Consider the following 25,692-nt stretch of genomic DNA (forward strand, 5'->3'; position numbering starts at 1 on the left):
AACTAGACCTCGCGACACGAACAGAGTGAAAAAAGAACGAACATCGTTGCGCTCGGCCGCGTCAAATATCAGAATATCAGGTTTCTAGACCAACAAAGTCTATATATATATATATATATAAGTATCAGCCGCAATTTATTATAGAAATTCTCAGCGATATACAAACATTTTCTGAAAAACGACCTGTGAGAATTTAATAAATATAATTGAATGTTATAATACTGAAGATATATAATACTTTGTTCAAATTATAGAAAATACAATTTTACATTTTTTTTTTTTTTTCCTTTTATCTTTATTGTACTTTTTTTTTAATTTTTTTTCTTTTGCGGTAGCGGTATTCTGTAGACCTCTGTAGAGATGCTTTTACGCACTATGAAAACATAGTTGATTAATAAGTCAAAGGATAATAAATATTGTTTACCTATGCATGTCAAGTGAAAGATATTTGTGATTTACTTTGCGAGGAAATGAGTTTCAGCGGCACGTTCTTTTATCGTGCATCTCGCAGCTTTTTTACATCTCTCTTTCTTACCACGTCTCTCTTGTTTTGTATCTTTTACGCTGTCCAGGGCGCACGTATCTGAGTTCGGCCGATGCTCGTTCATGTTCGTCTTATTAAAATCCTTGCGTCGCGCCTGACAAGTTGTCTTGCAGCAATGTCATTGGTTGCTCACTCGGCAGAACAAGCAGCTTGCATAAAATACCTCGAAATAAATCAGATAAAAATCTACTTTTTAGATTTGTGATGAGAATTAAAAGGTTTTCCAGAGTTTAGCTTGTATTGTTATTATCGAACTTTAACGTAATTTATACTTATTTTGTTATATAAAATATATAAAAAATGTTTCCTTATGTTTTGCTTATTTCATTATTATGTTCAACTAACATAACTTCGAATTAAATCAATACAATAATTTCAGCACTAACATAAAGTGCATGCATTATCCTTCCTTATACTAATTTAGAAACAAATAACTACACGTATCATACAGCGGCGAGTAGTAACTTTCCTGAAAGCATCGAACAGGTGAAGATCCGAGGTCATGCAAGAATTACGCTGTCTGATTGTGAGTGCGAGCGGTGCTGTCTCGCATTCGTCGTGCGTATATACTTTAGAGGAGACCAGAACTTTGTAAGCTTGCATAAACGTCTGAGAAAATGTGACGCGAGATCTGATGGAGTGGTTAACCAAGTAACGCGGCGAAATCAGAGAAGGAGGAAGATAGGGAACCGGAGAGACCGGTGTATAGAATCAGTAACTTAAGACGATATTAGCATACAATGTGTTTCTTTCGATCCTTTTTTAAAGAAAAATGAAAAAAATACAACGAGTTATGCTGTAGTTAAGTGGCATAGATGTAAAATTTTTACTTTCTAACACATAATTAACAAATCTTGATAAAAAATTTTCTTTATTTCGACGTATTTAATGCTGTGAAATTATTGATCGAAAAATATTAATACTCTTTGAAATTATGTGGTACGCGTCAGTCAGAACTGATTTGGTCGATATACTCGTAACTCCTTGCGTGCGCGATGAAAGCGCATAATAAAATATAACATGATATTTTGTTCCGAGAGACGAGACAATTTGTGGTTTCGTTGGCGCGAACTCATGAACGATACTTATCGCTCGAATATGCGAATATATGCATAGTAAATCGCTCTGTCACTCATTGCATTTTTATGTGGTACGCATATCGCAACACATAGCGTGCACTTTTGCAAAAGTTCAACGTTTCAACTTTATAATTCTCACATGCATTTATGCCCGCAAGATAAACCGTTATATAATCTTTATTACGTTAAGTGTTATTTAATTCGCAGCACAGTTTTAAACTATCGACGATTTACGAGGAAGAAAGAATTTTGATTGAATATAAAATATAAGAAGTTCATTGAATAAATACTATAGGATAATAAAAATTAACAGAGAAAAAAATACAGAGAAAAAAGTAGCAGAAAAATCGAATTTAAAATTAGAGAAAATTCTATAAAATATTCATTATTTTACATTTTATATTATTTACTTATGAATAGAAATTCCATGTCAATAAGATGTCTTGATTTTAAATAATGTTTTAATAATTTACTTCTATAACTATGCTAATTGCAGAATAAATCATTTTGATAATAAGAATGCAAGCAAATTAATAATTCCTGCTTACACCATTTGCTATATGAAATTCAAATTATATTACTAACGTCATCAATATTCATCATATTTACGCAGTTGCTATGGAATGGAATGGTGAAATAACAATCAGCAGTTAACGTTCAAACTATGATGCGATAGTGCGAGAAAACTCCACTAATTAAAATTTCGCGGTTAATGTGTTGTTATCATATCGAGGTTGATAATAATATCTTCACTGTTCGACAATCATCACAGAATTAAACCGAGAACAATTTACGTTATAATATAATTCACTCGTATAAAATTTTTGAATTTTGTATGTTTCGTGTAATGCATCCAAATTTTATGAAACACTGCAGAGATTATATTTACTGCACCTCTTCCGACTGAAGAATTAAAAGATCATGTTATCTGCATGATGTATTATAAAATGTATATTAAAATGTATTATCGTAAGAAACAGATATGATAATTATACAAAACAATTATTATCTAGTTTTGTTTACACATTGTGATACGGCTTTCTTCGTTTACAACATTTACGTAATGCAAATTACAGATACAGTTGATTTGAAAAATGATTTGAAATGAGTTACGTAAATGATTCGCCGGATTGAATCGAATGTCACGCAAGTAATGAGTGTGCATCATTAGTTGGTCGTAAATTGCAATATGGATCATACTGTCGTAACTGGTACAATAATAGTGATAAGACGTCTTGAAAGCCAGTGACATAAATAACGATATTTACCAGGGTCATGAAAGGATCATTCAAAATATGGATGCGCTTCTATATCTGTTATACATTTTGATAAAAAAAGACTTGATAAAATGACATAAAGAGAATTTAATTCATAAATTTGTGAGAATTATCTCGCTGTTTGTGCTCTTGAGTTATTTATATAAAAAAATTAATTTATATTATCTATTACGTTTTCACTTTTATTTAAAAAGTATAATGTTATTTCAGAACGTCTGAAAGATTAAGACCGGATTGCGCGCGCTTCTCTCTCGCCGCGACGCAAAACTTAATTATGTCAGACACGCAGCCCGTGCAACGGCCGATGCGACCGAAATATATTTTTACAGGCTCGAAAATAGTTTATAAAGCTCCGTAATGCTTGTACTTCACTAATGTGTTCACTTTGTGTTGATGAGCGCACACACGCAGCATTTTGCACACACGGTGTAATATAAACTACGGTGCAACGAGATCAGATACGATCCGATCGGCGACTGCTATTTCTGCCGGTACAGTCCTTGACAAAATATCGGTGAAGACCGAACCGACTGCCAGTGTCTCTCGACTGCAGTCATAAAATAACATTTTATCACTGACCGGCTATCCAGTGATAGTTGGCGCGTAGACTGTTGAATCAATTATCTTCGTTAATAATGCTTAAAGGCATCAGAACATAAAATTTTCTTTCTTTTTTCACTAGCACTATTTATTCATAGTATTTCTAAAAGAAAAAATTTGATTTAAAAAATCTCGTATTGTGTAAATCAAAAACATTTGTGATACTTTTTTTATAAAGATACATTCCAAGTTATAAATTAAAACTTTATTTTTTAATTTTTTTCTAAGAAATGCGACAAAATTGTATGTGATTACATTGTTGATGTTTAAAAAAAAAATGATTTAATTTAATAAACTTTAAGAAAGCAAAGATAAAGTATATTATTTTAATAAACACATATTTTAACGTACAAAATAATTTTTAACATACACTCTAAACTTTAGAAGCGCATATATAATTAAAAACAATTCAACTATTCTGACAACGATGTTGCTGACTTCTTCACAATTAATAGCCAAGATCATTGATAAAAATAATACAAATATATAAGCGATATAATTGCGACAATTAAGCATAAGAGTGAGACAAAGTCTTGCCAAAAGGCTGCATGCCAATTAACGGATACCTTAAGATCAACTTTAGATACTAGTCAAACATGCTTATTGACATACTTATTGTCAGTGATTAGGTACATAAAAATATATTTTACAGATATGACATTTAATCAGAAAACTGAAAGAGAAATATCAGTCACATGTATTATTTTATTATTATTTTTAACAACAAGATATAGAAATTAACAACTTGATAACAACTTGATATAGAAATTTAGTTTTAATATAAAATTTTATATAGAAATAATGTCGGCGCGTCTTACAAACATAGTTGCATAATACATCATCACATAAGATTTTGATCATGATTAAGGTCCGTGTTTTTCGACTATATATTGTATTCTAAATTAAACCCAGGAATAGTCGATAGAAATAGATAGGGTGACACCGTCATCAATGTTACACATTATGTAAACAATTGAAAGAAAGAGATGCAAGCTGCACGGGATGCAGCAACCTGGAAGCTGTAACGACATGTTACGACCACACTTATGTTAGTATCGTCTCGTATAAAATACATGAAGGACGTTCCGTCGTGTGTCGGAACTTGGTAGGACGTTTAGAATTTCAATGATTGTCGGGCGTGACTCAAAGAACTGTAACTGACCGGTATGTGGTTTTCCTCTTCAGAGAAGTAGAAAAATACCAATGGCTAAGATGGGTTGATATCTTGATGTATGTTCCGTTAATAGACGGGTAATAACATTGCTTAAAAATGAATATCAATTATTACACCCGTTCTATAAAAGCTGTAACGGGTTCGAAGCGACTAGATGTATGATTCTGAAATCGAGAGATGTTATTTTGCAGCATGATTATATATTAAGTTGACGTTTAGGACAACTTGTATTTCAAGCTCTGTATTAAATAATTAACATGTCTATCATACTTGATTATTTGCATACACAATAAGCAAAAACATTCCTCAGTCACACAGTTATTTGCATACTGTGATTTCTCAAGAATAAGCGTTTATTATTTAAATTTCTGAAAATCGAAAAAAGATGGGCAAATTAGGAAATAGAATAAAAATAGAATCTGAAAATTAATGTCACCAACCACTGATATATTAATATTTATTCGCAATAATCATGATTTATAATCGCAAGAATATCATTCTCATTATTAAAAAAAATTTAAACATTTAAAAATCGGGCCAATTTAATAGTGCATAAGTACTCGCTACACAAGCATCAATCTTTATTTTTTATAGACTTATTCATATTGAAAAATAATCATTTTTGTAAGCACACGTATATTAATAATTTCCTGTTAATCGCATTTCAGCAATTCTTATTTTAATTACATTGTGCATTGCTCAGCTTCGATTAGCGCCACGGACCGTGTCTCTAGATTAGTATTCTATTGATGTCGCTCGAGAAACGGTTCTCGGAACGCCTACAATGTGCCAAAAGATTTATCGTGTACATTAAGATGAACGGAAGGATGCATGTCCTTGGCCGAAACTTATCCCCGGGCAGTGCATGCAAGCGTGCGTGCCTGCGTGAATCCGCACTCTACACGCACGACGGAGCAGAGGTAACACGAACGTCGCAGAAACATGCGGTATGTTGCGATATGTGTATACCCGAAGAGTTGCATGCCAGTCGTTTATGGGTAACTAAATATGGATGAGGGGTAGAGGAAGCGGGAGTAAGGAGAATAACTCCGTAGAATAGTAGTGGGAGAATGAGGCAGCTAGAGGGACAAGTAGAGTAGCAAGGAGAAAAGGAAAGGATAAAATTGAGTGAAAGAGAGAAAGAGCAATACGTGGCGGAGAGAAAGGGATGGTGAATGAGATGACGCGACGAAAGAAATAGCGAATGAGAGAGGTGGAGAGAGAGAGAGAGAGAGAGAGAGAGAGAGAGAGAGAAAGAGAGAGAGAATGTAGGGTTATATTTTTTCTTTTTATATTACCAAAAGGAGTTCATAAGGAATGAAATATTTAGTGTGCATGCAAGAATCGTGATAAATCAAAGAGTACCAATTTACGAAAGAATTGGTATTCCTCTTGTCCTCTCTGAGAGCAGGTTCTCGCCGATGAAAAATACAAGTGCTCAATTTTTTTTAATCATTGCATGTTGCATCGTGCGTAATGCGATTAAATCCCTCTCTTATGTTTCCGCTGCAAAAAATTTCCCGATAAGAATTACTCGTACGTAACATATGCAACGATAAAAGCAATTTTTCTTTTCTAGTAGCAAATAAACAAGATTTTGCAACTATGACGGATTATTTTGCTATTATTATTATTTATCTGAAAATTTAATTAATTTACAATTCATGAAATGTTCGCATATTGATTGATCTTTAAATTTTTTACATTTTTGATCGATACGATCGAAACATTTTTAAATGAGGCACAATGTAAAAGTCTAAAACATCTATTTTATCAATCAATTTACACATTTTTTGGTTAATACCGCATTATGGTAATCCGAATGATAGCTTGAAGATTTACAGCCACATGTCACGCTGCGTCGTCGTGCTGGTAGCTAGCGTGCAATTTGCATAGTAAGCAGTGATCACATAGTATTCACTCATCTTAGCGCAGCAGAGCATGTAATAATTCTGTCATGAACAGATAGTCGCCGTATTACAATTTAGAAAATTACTAACAGAACAATTATAGCCGCTAATATATTGTGTGTGTGTATATATATATCACAAATTTATTTTTTTTTATTTTTTATCATATAATGGGCTCTTTCTCTCTCTCTCTCTCTCTCTCTCTCTCTCTCTCTCTCTTTCTTTTATCACCAACGTTTTTTAATATCTGAAAACCAATGATAAGTAAATTTATATGCAAAGAACATTTGGCCTGTTTTTGTTTCATAATGTTATCTAATATAGTATGAAATTTTTAGTGCATCCAAAGTTGCTAGATTTTTTAATGTAATATCTAACAGTTACAAACAGAAAAATAAAATACGAAAGATAGTCATAGAATTTTAGAAGATTTAAATTATCTGCATTTGCTTCGATGTATTATCAGTTTTTAAGTTGTATACTGATAAAATTGAGTATTGGTCATTTATCTCAAACTGTGAAGGTCAAAACAACTATCTCTCGTAAGGTACGGATCAACACAACTTTGACACGATTCGCTTTATCTAGTGAACGAGAAATAGCTACAATTTGACTACATTTTTTTCAAGAGCTATCGTAAAACAAGTAATCTCCAGTTAAGGTCGCCGACTAAGACGAACTAGAGGGCTGAATATACGATCGTCCGACTTGTAGTGTTATGTCGACTCGGTCTGACATATCCCCAGAATAAACTTTCAATACTCCCTGCCATCCCTTACGTTCGTAATGTGCTCCGCTCCTCATGAATTTTACGAAGATGATGGTGTGCTAACCGACTAGGTAGCACAGTCAATTGTTCAAGGCGACGAATTAAACCATTGATATTCGCCGGCGACTTTAATTACCATGCACGACGTTAGGCATCTTTCACACGGAGAGCATCGCTTCGAATGGATTATTTAGTCAGTGTTGACGCTCATTTCGTGATCCTGTCAGTCGAGTGACACTAAGCTGAATTCAAACTGGAAATAGTTGTAGAGAAATAATGATCTCTACAGCTGCATGATAAAATGTCTGGTTGTATGCCAAGGCAAACGGCGTTGCACGGCGATTGAAGATCGAGTACACCGAGTCTTGCCGAAATGCGATTCGAGCGATATTAACATCATTGAGAATTGTTATTAATGTCGATGCAGAAGACCAGTTTAATTTTCATTCGCTAACGAATCTAATTATTCGCGTTTCTTCAGTTCACAGTGGCTAACGATGATTGCCAGAATCCCGAGTACTGATAAGTGTATTTGCATTCTCCGCGTTAATTTCGCCAAAAGTTCCTTTTCAAGAGCCAAATAATTCTCATTCCAGATACAATCTTGGTTGAATTCCATCAATTAATAATGCACAAAAAGAACCCTGCTTTCAATTAAGCGTCGATTGAGAAATTGCCGCTATGAGATAACTGCAAAAAAACAGCTGTAATGCAGATGCATTACATTGCACATGGAATCATGAAGAAACACGTATTTGTCGAATACGTGCGTTGAATTTAATGTGAAAAATGATTAAGATTTTTTCTTAAACATTTATGAATTGCATGCAAATTACCTTTAGTAGTTATTACTTTTAAGTTATTACCTTTTTAAAATCAATTATTAACAAAAAAAATTGTATAGCTGAACTTATTTTCTTCATTTTGTTATATAATGTTATTAATAAATGAACATGTTTTATTAAAAATTTAAAAGTAGAAAGGCATGACAATTATTTACAAAAACTAATAGATAATATATGATATAAGTATGTATTTATTTCTATCAACATTGTAAAAGGAATGTGATAAATGGAGCAACTTATTATAAATTTATTTTATTGATTCACAAAGCGTACAGAATTAAACGCTTTTTATTTGACATAAATATATGCATATTACATGCGAAGTGTATGCTGAAGAATATAAATTTATGGCCACAGAGTGATTTTTATCAGATAAATACGTGGAACCGTTCCAGCAATTTCGGTGCTTTTTTTGTTTTATAAACCGAAAAGGAAGATTATATAATTAACCATCGCAAATACGTAAACGCGAAAACCAGAAACATTATTTAACAGATGCATATTTGATCGATGTAATTACATATTTTTGTTAATTTCGATTCTGCATGACTTACTATGAAGCTCCGATCGTTAATAATATGATAATTGGACGATCAAACACACCCCATTGCACTTTTGCTCATTTGAAATCTCGCTGTGCATCTTAAATTGAATTCGATGGAGCTCATCCTGTGACATATACCGCGCGCGTAACTTACGATTTCTTATCGCAGCGATTCGGTCTCCAGCCAATCATGTCCTTCTTTTTAGTCGCCCGCCCTGTCGTTGTATTACTGTGCGGAATGCGCTGTGCCATCGTAAGAGACGCGGAACATTTTCAGCGGGCCACAAGTCGTATCGCGAATATCTACCTTGATATTTGACACTCGAATAGCGTGTACGGCCCGATATCTTTTATCACGATTTGCTCTTGTTACCCATTTCTTGGTACGAAACTTAACTTATTATAAATCTAACATTTCGTCCGTCACGCAATCACGCTGCCGTGCTGCGTCCTGTTATTAAAAATTACACTGCATACCTTTCGTGACAAAGCCATTTCCATCGTGCGCGCCAAGTTTCTAGTGCCGAAATTAAGACTTTATATAATTTTGTGAAATATTATTTTACCAAAGAACGGTGTGCAATCTTAGAATCTAAATGTCAAAAGTTATGAAACAGTTTGTAATCGAGAATGTAGTTTGCACGTTATAAAAATATAAGAAAATTGAAATGATGGAAATGGCATAAAAAAAATTTAAGAAACTAGATTTATAAATATTAATCGATATTAGAGCGTATAGGTGCTTTACACAGATCACTTGAATTATATTGCAAAACAGATAGTTTTTAATACATGTATTCTAAATTTTACGCTTCAAAGATTATCTTCTACATATTTACATGTTGAAAAACGAGCGATATATAGAAACAGCTTTGATTTCTCAATATCCTTCATTGCTAACAGAATATAATATATCAGAGAATAGCGCAGTAAATATATAATAATACTATGAAATTAAAATCTTTAAACTGTTATGAAAGACATCCACATTAAAGACGCGGATTTTTCTTATCATGCGCTAGTTTCAGCCGATTAGATTTCAAAATCGTATTTGTTTCGAGTCGAATCGATTCCCGGAAGATTTACGATCTTTCTCGAAACAATTCGTTGCATTCTGCGGAGATGCTTCCGGTGCTGCGCCGGCATCTCCGAAACGTATAAAATCCGTTTCGACCGCAACGACGGCTGCCGCGGTTCAATCAGTAAATTCAACCACAAGTGGAGTATCAACCGTGGTTTCATGTATGTGCGCGTATCTGTCCTATCCGAACACTGACTGTCGCACCGTGAACCCTACTTCGTCGACATTTTACGACCGTTCTTATCCCGTCACATCTCTTTCCCCAGTCTATGTTTATCGGACGCGATACTTAATCCGAAATTTTTTGCCTCCGATAACCATAACAGAGATTTTCTTGATTTTTCTCCGATTCAACGACATAGAAAAGAAAACTTAAAAAAATTAGGTTTATACCGAGCTCGTCTTGGACTAGCTCTCACATCCTTTGCTTATATTAGAGTTATATTGTTTATATTAGAACATTTTCTATTCAGAAATATTTCAGAGGAAAATAAATGCTAATTTTTTTATATTATACTGTCATCTTTAAACGTCTACTTCAAGAATTTATTGTGCTCGTAAGGTGTAATAGTTTGTTGGTCGGTACGCATAAGTTTCATGGTAAAGAAATAATTTATTTTTAGTATTTGCCGAATAAAATAGTATGCAAATAAATTAAATCGAGCAAAATCTTTCTGAAAACTTATAACGATATTTTTTTGACATCTAATATTTTTTTCGAAATTACATAATAAACTATCTAATAACGTCTATCATAATGTAAACAAAAAAAAATTATTAACGAACAACCACGTTATAACGTTAAAAAAAATCAATAATATGCTGAATTTAAGATACGGGTAAAAATGCTGAGCCCAGCATGTTTTATCTTTTAACCAACCATTATACTGGTTCTGGTCTCTTCGGTTATCTGGACAAAAAGAATCTTATTGAACATAACGTATACACGATATGCTTGTACGCAAAAGATATTAAACATAATCGTATAAACTCATATTTATATATCAAATTTTTCCGTTGCTAGTTCCGTTTTATGACGGCAAGTTTTGACGGCTCCGTTTTGTTTCCACGCGAACACGCAACCACACACAAGCAGTTTCTTCATTTAAGTTTTATTCCCAGCCTATCTCTCTACGATACGCCCGTCTTCGGTTGTTTAGATTGCATTGTTCGCATACGCGGCACTTTAGTTAGTGCAGTACACGACGATTTCTGGAATGTACCGTCGCTATCTAGTACCGTCTCACGCAGATAAGTTTGAACATGAGAGATAATAAAAAATATACTCTACGTAATGTATTAAATTATATGCTCTATGTATGTGTGAAATTGCATAATAGAAATATTCATGAAATATTGAACATATGTGACGCGCCATATATAATGCATGACTTGCAACTGATTACAAATATCGTCAATAAATCGCAGTATAAGTCCGCATTATGCAATCTGCATATATTATAATTATGAGTCAACTCTTAACTCAAAACTAACTTTTTAACATTGAAAACTACCTAATGGATGTTTTGAAATAAGATTAATATTAAATCTCTCAAGGAAACAGTAAACTTTTAGAGGGATATTTTATATGTTTATATCGATTATATCATTACTAGTTGTTTATTAAACATTTAATAACATAATCGATGTAAATTCCGAGACTTTCTGCTTTTTGGCGCCTTTTTGTGACTACGCATTTCTGTTCATTTATCATGAAGTCAACACTGGTTCATGCAATAGACACAAAGTCATGTTGCCAATCGTTCGCTGCTCACCCGTCGTGTCGGCAACCACGAACGAATGATGTGCATTTGCAGGCACGAGACGACTTGACGCTAGTACTATCCGATATATCGATGCAGCATCGCCAAACATTGAAACGTTGCCTTTTCACGATCATATATCAAGCTTTCAAAACATTCAAACAGAATGATACAGCAATATGTTTGATTATCAAGATGTATCGAAATCAACATATCGAAATAACGCATTTAGTACTGCGCTGTACTACGTTTAAGTATACGATACTAGTTAATTATCGAGTAATTAGTAGATTTGTGAATAAAACTTATTTATATTTGAATATACAACTTTTTGTTGTATAAATAAATCTTTTCAAAAGCAGACATTTTGCTGTGCCTATAATATACTTATTCTAGTTGTTTTTATTGTAAAGAAAGAAAAGGGAAATATTTTTAGAATTTTTCGATTAAAATATAAGGGAAAATCAAATAAATAAATAAGATCAATTTATGAAATTGACTAAAATGAAAGGACTCTACTCAAATATGAATAAATTTTATCTACAAACTTCTTTTTACTAAAAGAATTTTTAAGTAATAAATTTTTGGCATCTCTATTTTCTAAATTGTGCCTTTTGCGAAAGGAAATTACTGAATCCTCCCCCCAGAATCCTGTTAAGCAGAATTACCGATTTAAATTCTTCGGTCGATTTCCTGCTTATTTTAATAATATACGGAACAAAAGTCAATGTTATCACGTTTTATATCTGGAGTTTTATTTTCTTTAAAGTCGCATAAATGTATATTATAAAAATATAATCTGTGCGGCAGGTCGGTCGATCGTCTCTGTAGTTGAATTCAATCGTAAAACCTCCGCTAAAGCCGCGTGCCACCTCCACCCGACCGACCACTACATGGCTGCGAGAACTTCCTCGACTCCCCGCACAACCCGGAATATCCTCCGTGTCTCCTCCTCTCATCGTAACGTGCTCCCTCCCAGTGCCCGTTGCCTGTGGCCAACATGTATTTCGCGACGTGCCACCGCTACCAGCACTCTTAGTGAGTTACCAGTGAGTTACGGATTGCATGCAGGCGCGCATCGAGCGTACTAGCAGCTGCCGACGGTGTGTTTGAATTTGCCTCTATCTTTAACAACTTGCACGCCAGTCCAGTTAGACTCTCACCTCGATTCACAACTGATCGAGCGACGGCCGTCGCTCACTCTTTCTCGGCGGTGTCCGACGGATCGCGGCAGTAGGAACGAGCTCGCGTTCAACAATCGTCGCAGCCACGAAAGCGGCCAGCGGAAAAAACGCGCGCATCTGAGAAACAACAACGGCAAGAGGACGGTGTAATACGCAGTGCGCGGGAGAACCTTCGACGGAGTGCGCGTGTGCAATAAGTGTGTCCGTGGTTCTATCTGCTCCCGTTTTGTTGTGCTACGTCTTTTGAGACGCACATCGCCGCGCGCAAAGTTCGCTTCGATTTAGCTTCTTGATGCGTTTATCTGGCCGTGCCGGTGACATAAACGCGCGCCACGTAGTCAGGAAAGAAAGAGAAACAGAGTAGTAAGATCGAGAAAAATTATATAAGCGGATAAAAGTGAAAAAAAAACAGGTGCGCAGGAGAGTAGGGAGACACGAGAAAGCGGACGAGAAAAGTGGCAAAGAGGGGAGGACTGTCCGTTTCCGGAGGCGGAGACTTCCTGCCGCGCTTCACCCTCTTTCTTCACCACAAGTATATAATCGTGTCGTATCTCAGGACAGACCGTGCATGCATCATCTATACACGCGAGATATATACGTGTAAAACGGAGTAGTGCGCTCGCGCTCCACCGTGGCCGTTCACGAGCGGCGCGCACGTGTAACGCACAGTAGTTCGGTCGACCGCGTGGCGTAGCGGACGGACTGCGCGAACGTTTCTTGCATGCGATATACGACCGCGCTTGATCGAGCGCGCTACATTGAGTGCCGCGCCGACGGATCTTGCGTGATTGCTAGATAATATTGTTCGCGTGTGACGAGAATCAGTGGATCCCCGGCACGAACACCGTCGATTGATCTCATAATACGTGGCAATCGCCAAGCGGGAGCGTGTGATAGAGAGCGACAGAAGAGGTGAGTAGTCGTATCGCACGAAGCGAGACGAAAACTCTGCAATTTTTTATTGTCCGTGTTTTTTTGTAGTCGTAATTCGATAGTCGAGCGTAATAGACGTTGCGTGCGCAACTTTTCTTTTTGCTGAAACGATATAAATAATGCCTGTCACTACAAAAAGAAAACAATCAATGCGAACAAACCGTATATTAGTAAAGTAACTATATATTAGTTACAAAAAAAAAAAAAAAAACGAATATAAAGTGATGCTTTGATATGATGTTGCATGCAAATTGAACTCGATGAAAATTATAAGATAGTGAGGTGAAAGTCAGTCCGCTCTTCTGTGCATTATTTCTATTAAAAATGTTAATAATACCGTGCGCATAGTTTCTATGATTATAAAATAAATGTTGATAATTAATTTTCTACTGTTATTTGTAATGATTCATAGCTAAAAGATTTATCAGAGCATTATATAGTTTTTGCGTGGCAAAATAATAAGCCTGGTTAAGGCCATATTGTTGTAAATAGAAAATACAAATTATAGATGTAACATTACTAGTAAAAAACTTATGTTTTAAATTATATTTTTATCTGTAAAGTTGCCACTACATATAAGTATTTTATTCATTTTTGCATTTATTTTACTTACAGAAATATTTTTAACCATAATAACAATTATATGCGAATGCATATGGTTGTAAAAAAAGAACACATTTTTTAAATTTTTAACCAGGCTCCGATTTCGAGTAAACTCGTGTACAAATTTCGCGTTACGTTGAGATTCGTGCAGCCTGATTCGTGCCAACTTCATAGTAACATTTAACTTTTAGTTACCTATTTATATCAAAAGCAAGTTTTTAGTTATTTATATGATTCTGTTTCATTGTCGACGCGCTTTTGTGTTGCGAAAATTTTACGAAAACAGTTATATCTCGGACAGTCGGCTTAATCGATGCCGCACGATCTCTTATTCAGTCACTTCCCGATCTTCTTACCGAAACATGAAAAGTCCAATCTCAAGTTAGATCAGCTACTTTAGTATTAAATAAATTACGCTATGAAAAAATTATTTTAAAAATGTACATGTGATCTATTTGCAACTTTGTTATTTTTGTTATTTGTTATTTTATTTGCAATAGTTTACAAAACCGTAATTATTTTCTTTATTTTGTTTCTTTAATGCTAAAACTTTTTAACATTTTTAACATGAATAATTAATTTTTAACATTTTATTAATAATTAATTATTAATATGTTATTGCCTCAAGCAATAAGTGTTAAGCTAAATTAATTCAGTTTGCACTATGCAAATTTGACATTTATAATTTCATGGAATGTGAAAATGAAAGAATTAGCCAATTCAGCAAAACGATAGATACATGAGTTGATAGATGAATGTAAGAGATAAATATCTCGATAGCAATGCTAATCGAGAGTTAATCTGAAAAGAAGTTTGACAAGTTAGATTAGGCTAGGTCGTTCGCATGATTCCCGATACAGTCGCTTATGGAAGTATTTGTGTAAGTCCGGCAAACATCAAAATATTTATTTTTAGTATAGTTTCAATGATTTCGTTTTAAATGTACGTTTGTGTGTGAGTTATTTTTTTAAAACGTTGTTTTTTTACTTCAGTATGTTTCGTTTCGGTTATACACAATAATTAAAAAGAAAATTAACATAACAATGATAGGAATGAAAATAATACATGCAAAATTATTGAAGTTACATATACAAAAAAACTATATTTGTCGTCCAAATTTTTTTATGAACGAATGTGCATCGCATCTGATGGCATTTGTCTTTGCACCAATGTGCCAGGAAATTGTCAAATAAAAAGTCATGTGAATGGGATACAATGTAATCACAGACGGAGATGTATCCGCTTAGCACGACACGATACAGTTTCCCGCTATCAAAATCTATTCGTGGAGATCACGTTCGTGACGATTTCGCGATAGCATTTAGACACAACATACGCGTGATTTATTTCGACTTTCACGAGCATAGTGCGAATTTATTATGCACAATTGACACAGAATCTACACTCACTATTTTTCAATGATCGATATCTATATTTTAATAGTTGTGTTATTTGTGTTTTTAAATTTGAAATATATATATATAATGTTACTTTTTGACTGTTGCTAAAGATTTGTGACAATCGCGATCAATTTAAAGTTATATATCGCAAACAAAATACTTATCAAAAGAGAGGTATAAAGTATCTATAAATAATATATAAATATATTGTCAAAATTAGAAATGTTATTCGAATGTGTTTGGCAGAAAAAAAAACGCACGTTATTGTGAAAAATTATCGGATCAATTAATATCAAATATATATATATATTTGATATTAATTGATCCGATAATTTTTCACAATAACGTGCGTTTTTTTTTCTGCCAAACACATTCGAATAACTATATATTTGATATTAATCGAATATATATATATTTGATATTAATTGATCCAATAATTTTTCACAATATATATATATATATTTGATATTAATTGATCCGATAATTTTTCACAATAACGTGCGTTTTTTTTTGCGATATATAACTTTAAATTGATCGCGATTGTCACAAATCTTTAGCAACAGTCAAAAAGTAACATTAATCAAAAAAGGATAAATAAATATCACAAAATATATCGAGAGAGATGCTTTGTTTTATTTATAAAAAAAGCTATAAAATAAGATTAAATAATTGTGTAATTAATTATGTGAATGTATATTCATTATATTACTATCATTATAGATTCGGAAACATCTTTTTCGATGGCAAGATACAGCTCTATTCTGGAATGATTTTTTTCGAATGGATTGAAATGTATTTATTTATGAATAAACGATTCGCTGAGTCATCGTGAATTATGTGACTTTGCAAGTGATATTTGGATTTTAACCTCAGCAGCCATTATTACTGCGGAGGGAAGTAATAATCAATGTGATTTATGCTGTAAAAGATTTGCATTATTGTTAACTATCTTGTTACGTTTATATTGTTGGATTTTACAATTATTTCCATAAATGTTTTTGTATTTAAATACAAATAAAATTACGTATTTAAATAAAAATTATTTACGTGCAAGGAATATGTTCTCGCGAAATAGTACGTTAAAATCTATTCAGAGAATTGCAAAGAAACGTTTGTTTATATGTCGGCGCGATAACAACCGATTAGTTCAATGTTATATCGCAAGGAACATTTATCGACTCTGTACATTATTAATCGGTTATCAATTCCTTCAATATCATGCGTAACTGCAATGACTATTTTTAGTTTAACAAGCACAGTTCTAATCATTTTTAACGACATAATTGGATATATCATGAACACACAGTGCGAAGAAAGTTAACGATATTCATTTATATTCTAACCAGAGTTGAATCATCCTGTGTCTCTAAATAGTCCTATAAATAGGAAGTATTTTCTGTTCTAAATATCTAAAAATCCCCAAAATTAATTCAAAAGATAGTAGAAACGATAATTTTGAAAAAGAATCTCTCTCTCTCTCCTCTTTCTTCATTTTAATTTAAAATACTTTTAAAATACTTTAATTTAAATTAAATAAATCCAGTTTAGATATGCAATTAATAAGACATTGAATTTAATAGTGTATTTTCAATAAATTTTTATAATTTTAATATATAATTATGGTATATATTATAAAAATAAAAAACATAATTTATAGCATAAAATGGAAATGTTTCTATTGTGAAATATTCAGAATAAAAGTAACTTTATCCAGTATAATCTGTATTTCAGTAGGCTATTTTTGAATAAAGAGTGCTAATACTTGCTACGAATTTAAAACATTTAATACCAATGATACGATATCTTTTTTTCACGATAATGTGTATTTTTACCTAACTCATTGATATCGCATTTTTAAATATGAGATTTGTCGAAGGATAACATTATTCTTGAAAGTCTGAGATGCACCTACTTCAAGGATGTGATCTAAATACACATATACACTACACTGTAAATAAATTGTTGACTATTAGTGTTTTATAATCTTTTTTCCAAATTGAGATATATTTCTAATGTACATACAAGATAAGAATTTCACAATAGTACAAATGATAAAATTAATAATGATAAAGATTGAGTTATGTTTTTTATTATATTATTTGGTTACAATTGCATCACATTTTTTTTACATACACTTAATTGTATTATAAACGACTACAAATTTCTTATCAATTATGTTATTATGTATTAGGAACCAACACATTTACGTGTGTAACATCGACATTTTTTAATTAAAATTTTCTTAATTTTACAATATAGCAATTACGTTGACGTTGTAATACAGTAAACCTCAGTTTAATTCTGTTTGCTTCAGGTTGTCTGATTTTTTTATATTTAACCACGGCGTTGTGCTTTATGATTCACATTGTTCCTTCATTTCAGTAATTATAGTTGAGAATTCCAAGTAACAAGCACTTCTCAGAGCTTGTGGAAAAATCATGATAATTGGCCGCGCATTGCGATTTTACTTAAACAGATGCATTTTGCAATATCCATGATCGTACTCGCAGACGAACACATTAGCATACAATTTCCGGCGACAGATATCTTCTCTCGCTCTTATGTAGGCGTATTAATTAATGTAGGCGATATAAAGTTACCTTTATCTAAATTAGCCGTCTTTATAATTTTTCTTTTTTTTTTTTTTCGTATTATAATTTCTTTTATATAAACAAGTCATTTGTAAAATTTATTTCTATCTCAATTATTAAATTTTACTGGAATTTATGTCTTTTTATTTACACTTTACTGTGTTGTTTTGACGCTAAAATACGTTTGTTTTTTTTAACAATATTTTTTTTAAACATTTGTCATGATTTACAAAGGACAAATGGTAATCGTTCAAAACACCGCAAAATTCAAAATCTATGAATTTCATCATGCATCTACCATTCGCATCTAGCCATCTACCATTCGTTCTTCTCTCTATATAATTTGTGATTCTTCGTTCTTAGACAAGCCACGAGTGTTTAATGAGGTAGAATTTGATGCGTTGTATGGTGTATATTTTACCTTACCTCATCTCACCCGCCATGGCCATCTACAGCGGAGAAACGTATCTTTACCTTCGCGAGGTCGTGACTCCCGTGTCCTTCACAGTGGCTTTAGCCATGTCAGAATTTATCATAATTTTTGTAGATGTAGTTTATCCATTATCCATTTCAGGCTCGGATATCTCTTATCTTGACTTAGATACACGAGTAGTGACTAGTAATAGATCTTGTGAAACTTTATTGTTGTATTTGTTTTATAACAAATGCAATATACCTTTTGTGAATTTTGTTTTTGATATCAATGTAGCGTAGTAACAAATTGGATAACTGGATAATTTTATCAGATTTATTATAATTATTTTCAAAGCACTTTGATCTTTTATTCACCAGTCAGTTATTCCGCGTTTAAAACTATCAACTCTTGATTTATAAAACTAATGCATGTATTAAAAGAGAAATGTCCTGTGAAATTGTTATCTCGCTAAAAAATAGAAAAATATTATTGAATCAATATTTTGTTTACTTTAGTTTATAGATGGACAACATATAATGATTTTATTCAAATATGCTATGTTGCTTACGATGATATTGGCATTGCTTGCAGAATGCATAAAAATGCATGCGATAATAGTAGAGATATGGTTGACCTCCATATTTATACTTAATCGTGCTACTTAATCGTGCTACTTAAAAACTTATGACATTGCAAAAAGCTATTCAACATCATCCAATGTTAAATTGGAGTTTCACTAAATGTTGTTAATTTTTTTTTGCAATTTACTTTGTGACAATTCAATTTAAAAAATAGATGCAAATCGTATACGCAAATAATCACATTAATACAGTCGATTAAAAATTTAATTTTTGTCAGGTTTTTTCTTTCTTCTTTTTTGTTTTTTTGTTTTTAAGAAAAAATTATCATATGTTATATATTAAATATAAGCGTTGTTTATTCCCCTAATGGCGTTTATAATATGGCAGCATATATATTACTTCTTTCAATCCGATGACAATTTCAATCACTGCGACAGGACGAGCTGCAAAAGTTACTTTGTATTGATCGATCATGAATAATCTACATAGGTGAGGTACGCTTTGAGGATGCATTGCGTATTGATCATCGAAGCAGTATAAGCTATACTTAACTGGAAAGTATGGCTAACATTTTGCATAAAAATAATCTAGACTTTTGTGAGTTTTGCAGCGTTCACTTTTTTTTAAATATTGAACGTTTTAACAAAATTGCGCATTAAACTCGAAAAGAAAAAAACTCCTAAGTTTATAAATTTATCTATAAGCTCAGGCTATATCTATAAGCTTACATCTATTATTTCGATATTTGTTGATTTTTTTATATTATCATATCTTTGTAATAGTATGATTTATTTCTAGCTAATGTTATTTCAAAATTAGCGAACAGGAAAAGTATATATAAAAGCTTAGTGTAAATATTATAGGTTTTACTTTTACCTCGGTGTATTTTACAATTTTAATTCTGACTTTTGCCAATATATTGCAGTTTTTCAACTATTTATCATATTGCTATAGTTTTAATATTTTTAAAGTTTTATTTATTTTCATCGTCTAATTAATCAAAACTTTATCATGTGTTTCAGTAAATAAAATCCTGAAGACATCCGGACAACAACATTTGTTTTACCGACCGCAATCGCTTTACGTGCAGAGTGATGATATAATCGTCGTTTCTTTTTTCGCTTCTGGGCAATATCAATCGCCCGTCCGAATCAGTTTCCTCGACATCAATGTCGAAATCTAATCACGGTCACTATTTCGAGTTGTGAGAAGAAAACAGAAGATCAACACTTTTCCTTCATCGATAGCATAGAATTTTATAAGTATCATGAGTAACAAGGAGTCGAAAAGGCAATTGAATGTAGTTAAGAAAGAATTGCACACGTCTTCGGTCAAAAAAGGCGATCAATCGATCCAGTCTAGACATCCGAAGTGTAAGCTATGCGATAATCACGGAATATTTGCTTTGCTTAAAGGCCACAAAAGGTTCTGCCTAAAACGAGATTGCGCATGCGAGAAATGCTTCGTGACGTTGAAGAAACGAGAACTATCAGCTGCAGAAATTAAAATATCAAGAGCTCAGAAACAGGATAAAGATAGAGAAGAGAAAAAGAAAAAAGAGAAAAATACAAACACAAATGAGGTGAGTCTTTTTTCTGTTTATCAAATCGCGGACTTCTAATCTCGTAATTGTTGCGGCTGTATAAAAAAACCGTTCAGTACTCATAGAAAAAAACTAAATACGTGTGTAAAATTGTCATTTATCGATATCATTAAACTTCTTCAAAAGTAACATTTTTAGAAAGCACCTTGTAGATTCAATAGATTTTTTGATGTTTATTTTTATGAAAAAATTTTAATCGATTTAATAGAATTTATATTTATATAATGCGTAAATGCGCGAATTCAACATTACAAAATTCAAATGTATATTTGCATCTAACAATTAAAATTATTGCGACGATGATAATAATTAACATAATCGATATACAATCAGATGCATAAAGAAACTTATCAATGCGCATTTTAGCCGATTTGTACAAACATTATTAATGTATTATATATTCTTCATCTTTAAACTGAATACCAAACAATTTATCGCTGTATCGAAATAATGCGGACATTTAAACATAATTTTAAATAAAAGCGCCGTGTGTATCTGCTGGCGATTTATAAATGTCATGAACTATCATGCCAGTGTATCTGCCGGTGATTTATGAATGTCATGAACAGTCAAGCTATAACTAAAGATTTATTCTTTTCTTAATTTTTTTTTAGCGGGAACATCCCTTGCCGTTGGAGTTCAATACAAAATATACAACGTTAAATTATATGATCATGAAGCAGAAATGTAAGTAATGTTCATATTATATTTGCTTTCAGTATTACTTGGATGAGACAAATAAAAACTAGTTTATTTTTTTATAAAAATTTATAAAGGTTATTGCATAAAGATAAGTGTGTTGAGTAAAATTGTGTTTTTTTTTTGTCTTATCGCAAGTTTTAATTTAGTATTAAAAACTGCTTAAATTCTGCTCACACATAGTTCCAAATATCCAAGCACGTATCTTAATGATACATAATATAATAAAAAAAAGTGAAATAAGTTTTATTCCTAATTATAAGTAAGATTTTTACTTATAAGTAAATTAAGTAAAGTAAGATTTACATTTTTATGCTAGAATTTTCAGAATATATTGCGGGAATAGTTACTGTACAATTAATATAGGTAGCACGAATTAAAATTATACAAGTAAAACTTGAGAAACGGCGACGAATGTTAAACTAAACAAGAATACTTAGTATTTGCGATCTTATAAACTAAATCATAATGCTTGATTTGTCTACGCTTACTTTCGAATCATACCATTAGTTGCCGTTATTCACAGCGACAGCATTTTTTACAGTAATTGTGAAATTGTTTCGTCGTATTGCATCGTCACGGATTCTCGCTCTCCTATAAACATCTTATATAAACTTGACGTGCAAGTTATCATTTGTCTGGCATTTAAATATTTCACATAGTAATATGTAGTGTCTGTAACGCGTTATTTTCCCGGTATTGCGACCTTTGCGTCTCGCGAAGTGACGACTCGCATTTATAACGTGATTGCGCGGCCGGGTAACTGTAATCATTACACAGGAGCAATAGTGCGATTGTAAGATTATGTCACTCATATCGTTATAGTAGGCCAACTATGTATAAAATTCATGATATTCAACATTGGAATACGACCTTTCCAAATTGTATAAATTTCTAAACATCTATTTTCATATAATTCTAAAATCTATTATTTCGATGTTTTTCCGGTAAACATTAGTGATTTTAAATATCTTAAACAATATAATATAATATAAAGTGAAAAATATGATAGGGGAACATGGGTTTGCAATGGTTGCGTTGACATCGGACGAACGAACGATAAACAACTTATTTCTCATATAGAGTAGCGAACGCTTGTCTCTCGACAAGCATTGCCTAGGTTCCCAGATTATTTGTTGGATCGATATAACATTTTACAGACAACTGCTTTCATTGCGTTTTGAATGAGCCAATTTGAATGAGAAATGAATTTTGTTCTCATCTGATTGTCTACGTAATGCTCAGTCAATTTCCTGTGCAAAGGAGCTATAACTTTACAATATGATTCTGACGAGTACTTTTTTTCTAAAGCATGTGTTTTATGTTTCTCTCGAGCGTGTTTATTTTTCTCATATCTATGATTATTTTCAATCATTTAGTATAATCTTTCAACAATCTTTACAACAATCTTATAACAATTTTTTAAGTTCTTTGTGTAAAACGAATATTGTGAAATCTTCAACCGCTTGTAACCGATTTATTTGTGATACGGTTTATTTGTGATACGTTTATAAAGCTGATACGATGAAAAGTACCGATATCTTTTTAGATTTTCTGTCTTCTTCCGCATACGTTATCTTAGATTCTCATTTTAAAAAGCAGTTTTTTTGTTAAGTTTATGTACATATGTACGCAGTATCTATTTAATATGCATGCTGATTATCTATTTAGTAGTATATCAGCATGTTGATAAGCATATACGTAAGTATATATGCAATGAGAACTGAAATTGTCTACCTGTTGCACTCTTCATCCTTCTGTCGTCTCTTTCGTACGTTTAAGTATTATGCAGAAATAGCGTATTCAATGGTGTTGTGCGTTTAAAAAATATGAGCAAGACTTGTTTAATGATATAACAATTATTGCAATGCCAGATAAATGTTATGTGGTTTGAAAACAATGATGTAATTGTGTTAGAAAATTTAAACAGTCCTTATTAGAAAGTTAAGATTCGCGAAATGTGCTTAATTTTAATAGTTTTAATTATTTTGTTACAACAAATATACTTTAATTTAAATTACTATTTTTTTATACTACATTTTTCTATACCGTTTTAATTCTCTTGCTATAAACGGTTAATTCACATCTAGTGTAAAAAACTTTTATTAGCGCAGATATCGCTATTTTTTGCGATAATAGGAGAGATATCAGTATTTTCTTTTGATATCATATCCCAAGGCAGAACTTGGTAGCGTGATGGAACTGTTTGTGAGCAAAGTAACTGATCATTTTAATTTAATAATATAAATTATACTTACGTCTAACTGTTTATCAGATAACGAGAATTTGATCATTACAGCACTTTATTGTGAGAAATAATAGTCCATAATTTTTTTATGAATTTTTTATTCATGAATTTTTTTACGTTAAGAAAAAAGTAGAAATTCACGACTCAGCGGTTGCCTTCCATAAGCAACCGCTACAAAAATACAATGGATCGCGAAAGTTCATGAACTCTTATGCGGTAATCAGCTGCACTCCGTCTCTACCACTACTTTATGGTTGCAATAAAGCGAAATAATTATAAAATAAATTATTATGGCGAGATAGTGAGACCTCCTCCGTCGTGGAGTTTCCGAACAAAGACTAGCATTCAATGCAATTCCAAGCAAAAGAGGCTATTGCTTATCCTTACGTTTTTATACTTTAAATCATTATATCGTGATCATTATACAAAATATAACGAAGAAGAAAGAGGAACCATCCTTTACGGAGAAACAGTTTTCATAATGTCCAAGTATGAAAGTTTACCAAGTTCTAAATTTATGCTGTTAATATTCGGTGACTCAATTATCTCACTTTATTTTTCTCTTACGGCTTTTTGAAATCAAATCTTGCAAGTTGAGATTTTTTTGTTTGTGAATAAATAAAGCGATATACATCATAAAGTAATGTAACATATCTGTTAGTCAGATAGCAAGATTACGCGTATAAAAAATTTTTGCGAAAAGCAATTGCGTCGTGATCGCTTCGTCCCGCGCTTAGAATGACTATTTCTAACGTCGGTTAACTTTAACTTTCAAACTTGTCGACAGAATTGCTAATATGAAGAATGAAATATCACTATCGAAGGAGAAGAAAATTTTTAACTTTTTTCTTCTTTAATGATGATATTTTATTTATGTTGGTAATATTTTCGACAAATTTGAATCGTTGGTTAAAGTTAACTAATATGAGTTAACTGATATGAAATAGTTACCCTTAATAAACTATCCAAAAAATCCACGCGTCACATCGTGTTTGTCATCGCCGCCTCTAATTCGAACATACAAGCCTCGAGACACGGTGTGTATAAGCGAAAGAGCGTACTTATAACGTCGTTCACAGTGATCCCAACGAAACTCAAGCCACTCTTTTACTTGACAACCCGACCGAATGTTAACTCTGGTTTTACGAGCGTCCCCATTGGCCGACTGGCCATGTGAACCCGGCTAATATAATACGAACTTATAACCAAAGCCGAAACCTAGGAGCTCGCTCTTGCTTTTACGATCCAGTTCGTTTTTAAAAGTTATCGTTATTTTGCTCGTTTTTGAATGAAATAGTTTGTTCACGAACATTAAATGGACTGAAGGAAGCGAAAATCTATACGCGGGATTAACCACTAGACTTGAATTGACAGCACGACTCCGTTCTTCTTTCTCGGAGAGACGATACTTATATACACTCACCTGCGTCCACAATTTTCCACTGAGATAATGTCACAACGGGATTGTAATTTTTAACGAGGACACGAAGACACGCGGTCAGAAGATAAGACGCCATTCGCGTAATCAGTATGCTCGTAACTCTTTTCTTCATTGTATCTTTGTTTGCGTAAAATTCTCCTGACTACTGTTATGAATACAGATTTAACTTGTATCGTTTCTAAATTAAATCTTAAAAAGAAAACTAAAAAAATGAATTTTGCATTTGAGATCGTAGAGTCTACTATCGAGACTGATCATAAACGCACGTTAAGTGATTTACAACGTGTGCGTGCGCGCAGGGTTAATCATCGGGTCAAGATTAACACGGGCACATCCTCGTATGACGTGGTGGTAATGGAAAAGTGGCGTGGCACCTGATGATATGAAAAGTCGGTACTCGCAGACGTG

The 25,692-nt window shown here is 32.7% G+C and overlaps 1 protein-coding gene across 3 annotated transcripts in view; it reads left to right on the forward strand.

The window, feature by feature from the left end:
- Positions 1 to 25,692, forward strand: part of LOC105668737 (uncharacterized) — a 105,395-nt gene that overhangs the window by 29,588 nt on the left and 50,115 nt on the right. For 2 of the 3 annotated variants that reach the window (XM_012361265.2, XM_067350996.1), the window contains 2 exons: positions 20,316 to 20,875; positions 21,511 to 21,583. In XM_012361265.2, coding sequence (XP_012216688.1) covers positions 20,561 to 20,875; positions 21,511 to 21,583 — 388 coding nt within the window. In that variant the 5' untranslated portion in view covers positions 20,316 to 20,560. Of the gene's footprint in view, positions 1 to 12,349; positions 13,683 to 20,315; positions 20,876 to 21,510; positions 21,584 to 25,692 lie in introns of those variants that run through there. The other variant, XM_012361264.2, reaches the window with a different exon arrangement.

The sequence above is a fragment of the Linepithema humile genome, chromosome 3 (assembly GCF_040581485.1).
Source record: "Linepithema humile isolate Giens D197 chromosome 3, Lhum_UNIL_v1.0, whole genome shotgun sequence".
NCBI lineage: Eukaryota > Metazoa > Arthropoda > Insecta > Hymenoptera > Formicidae > Linepithema > Linepithema humile.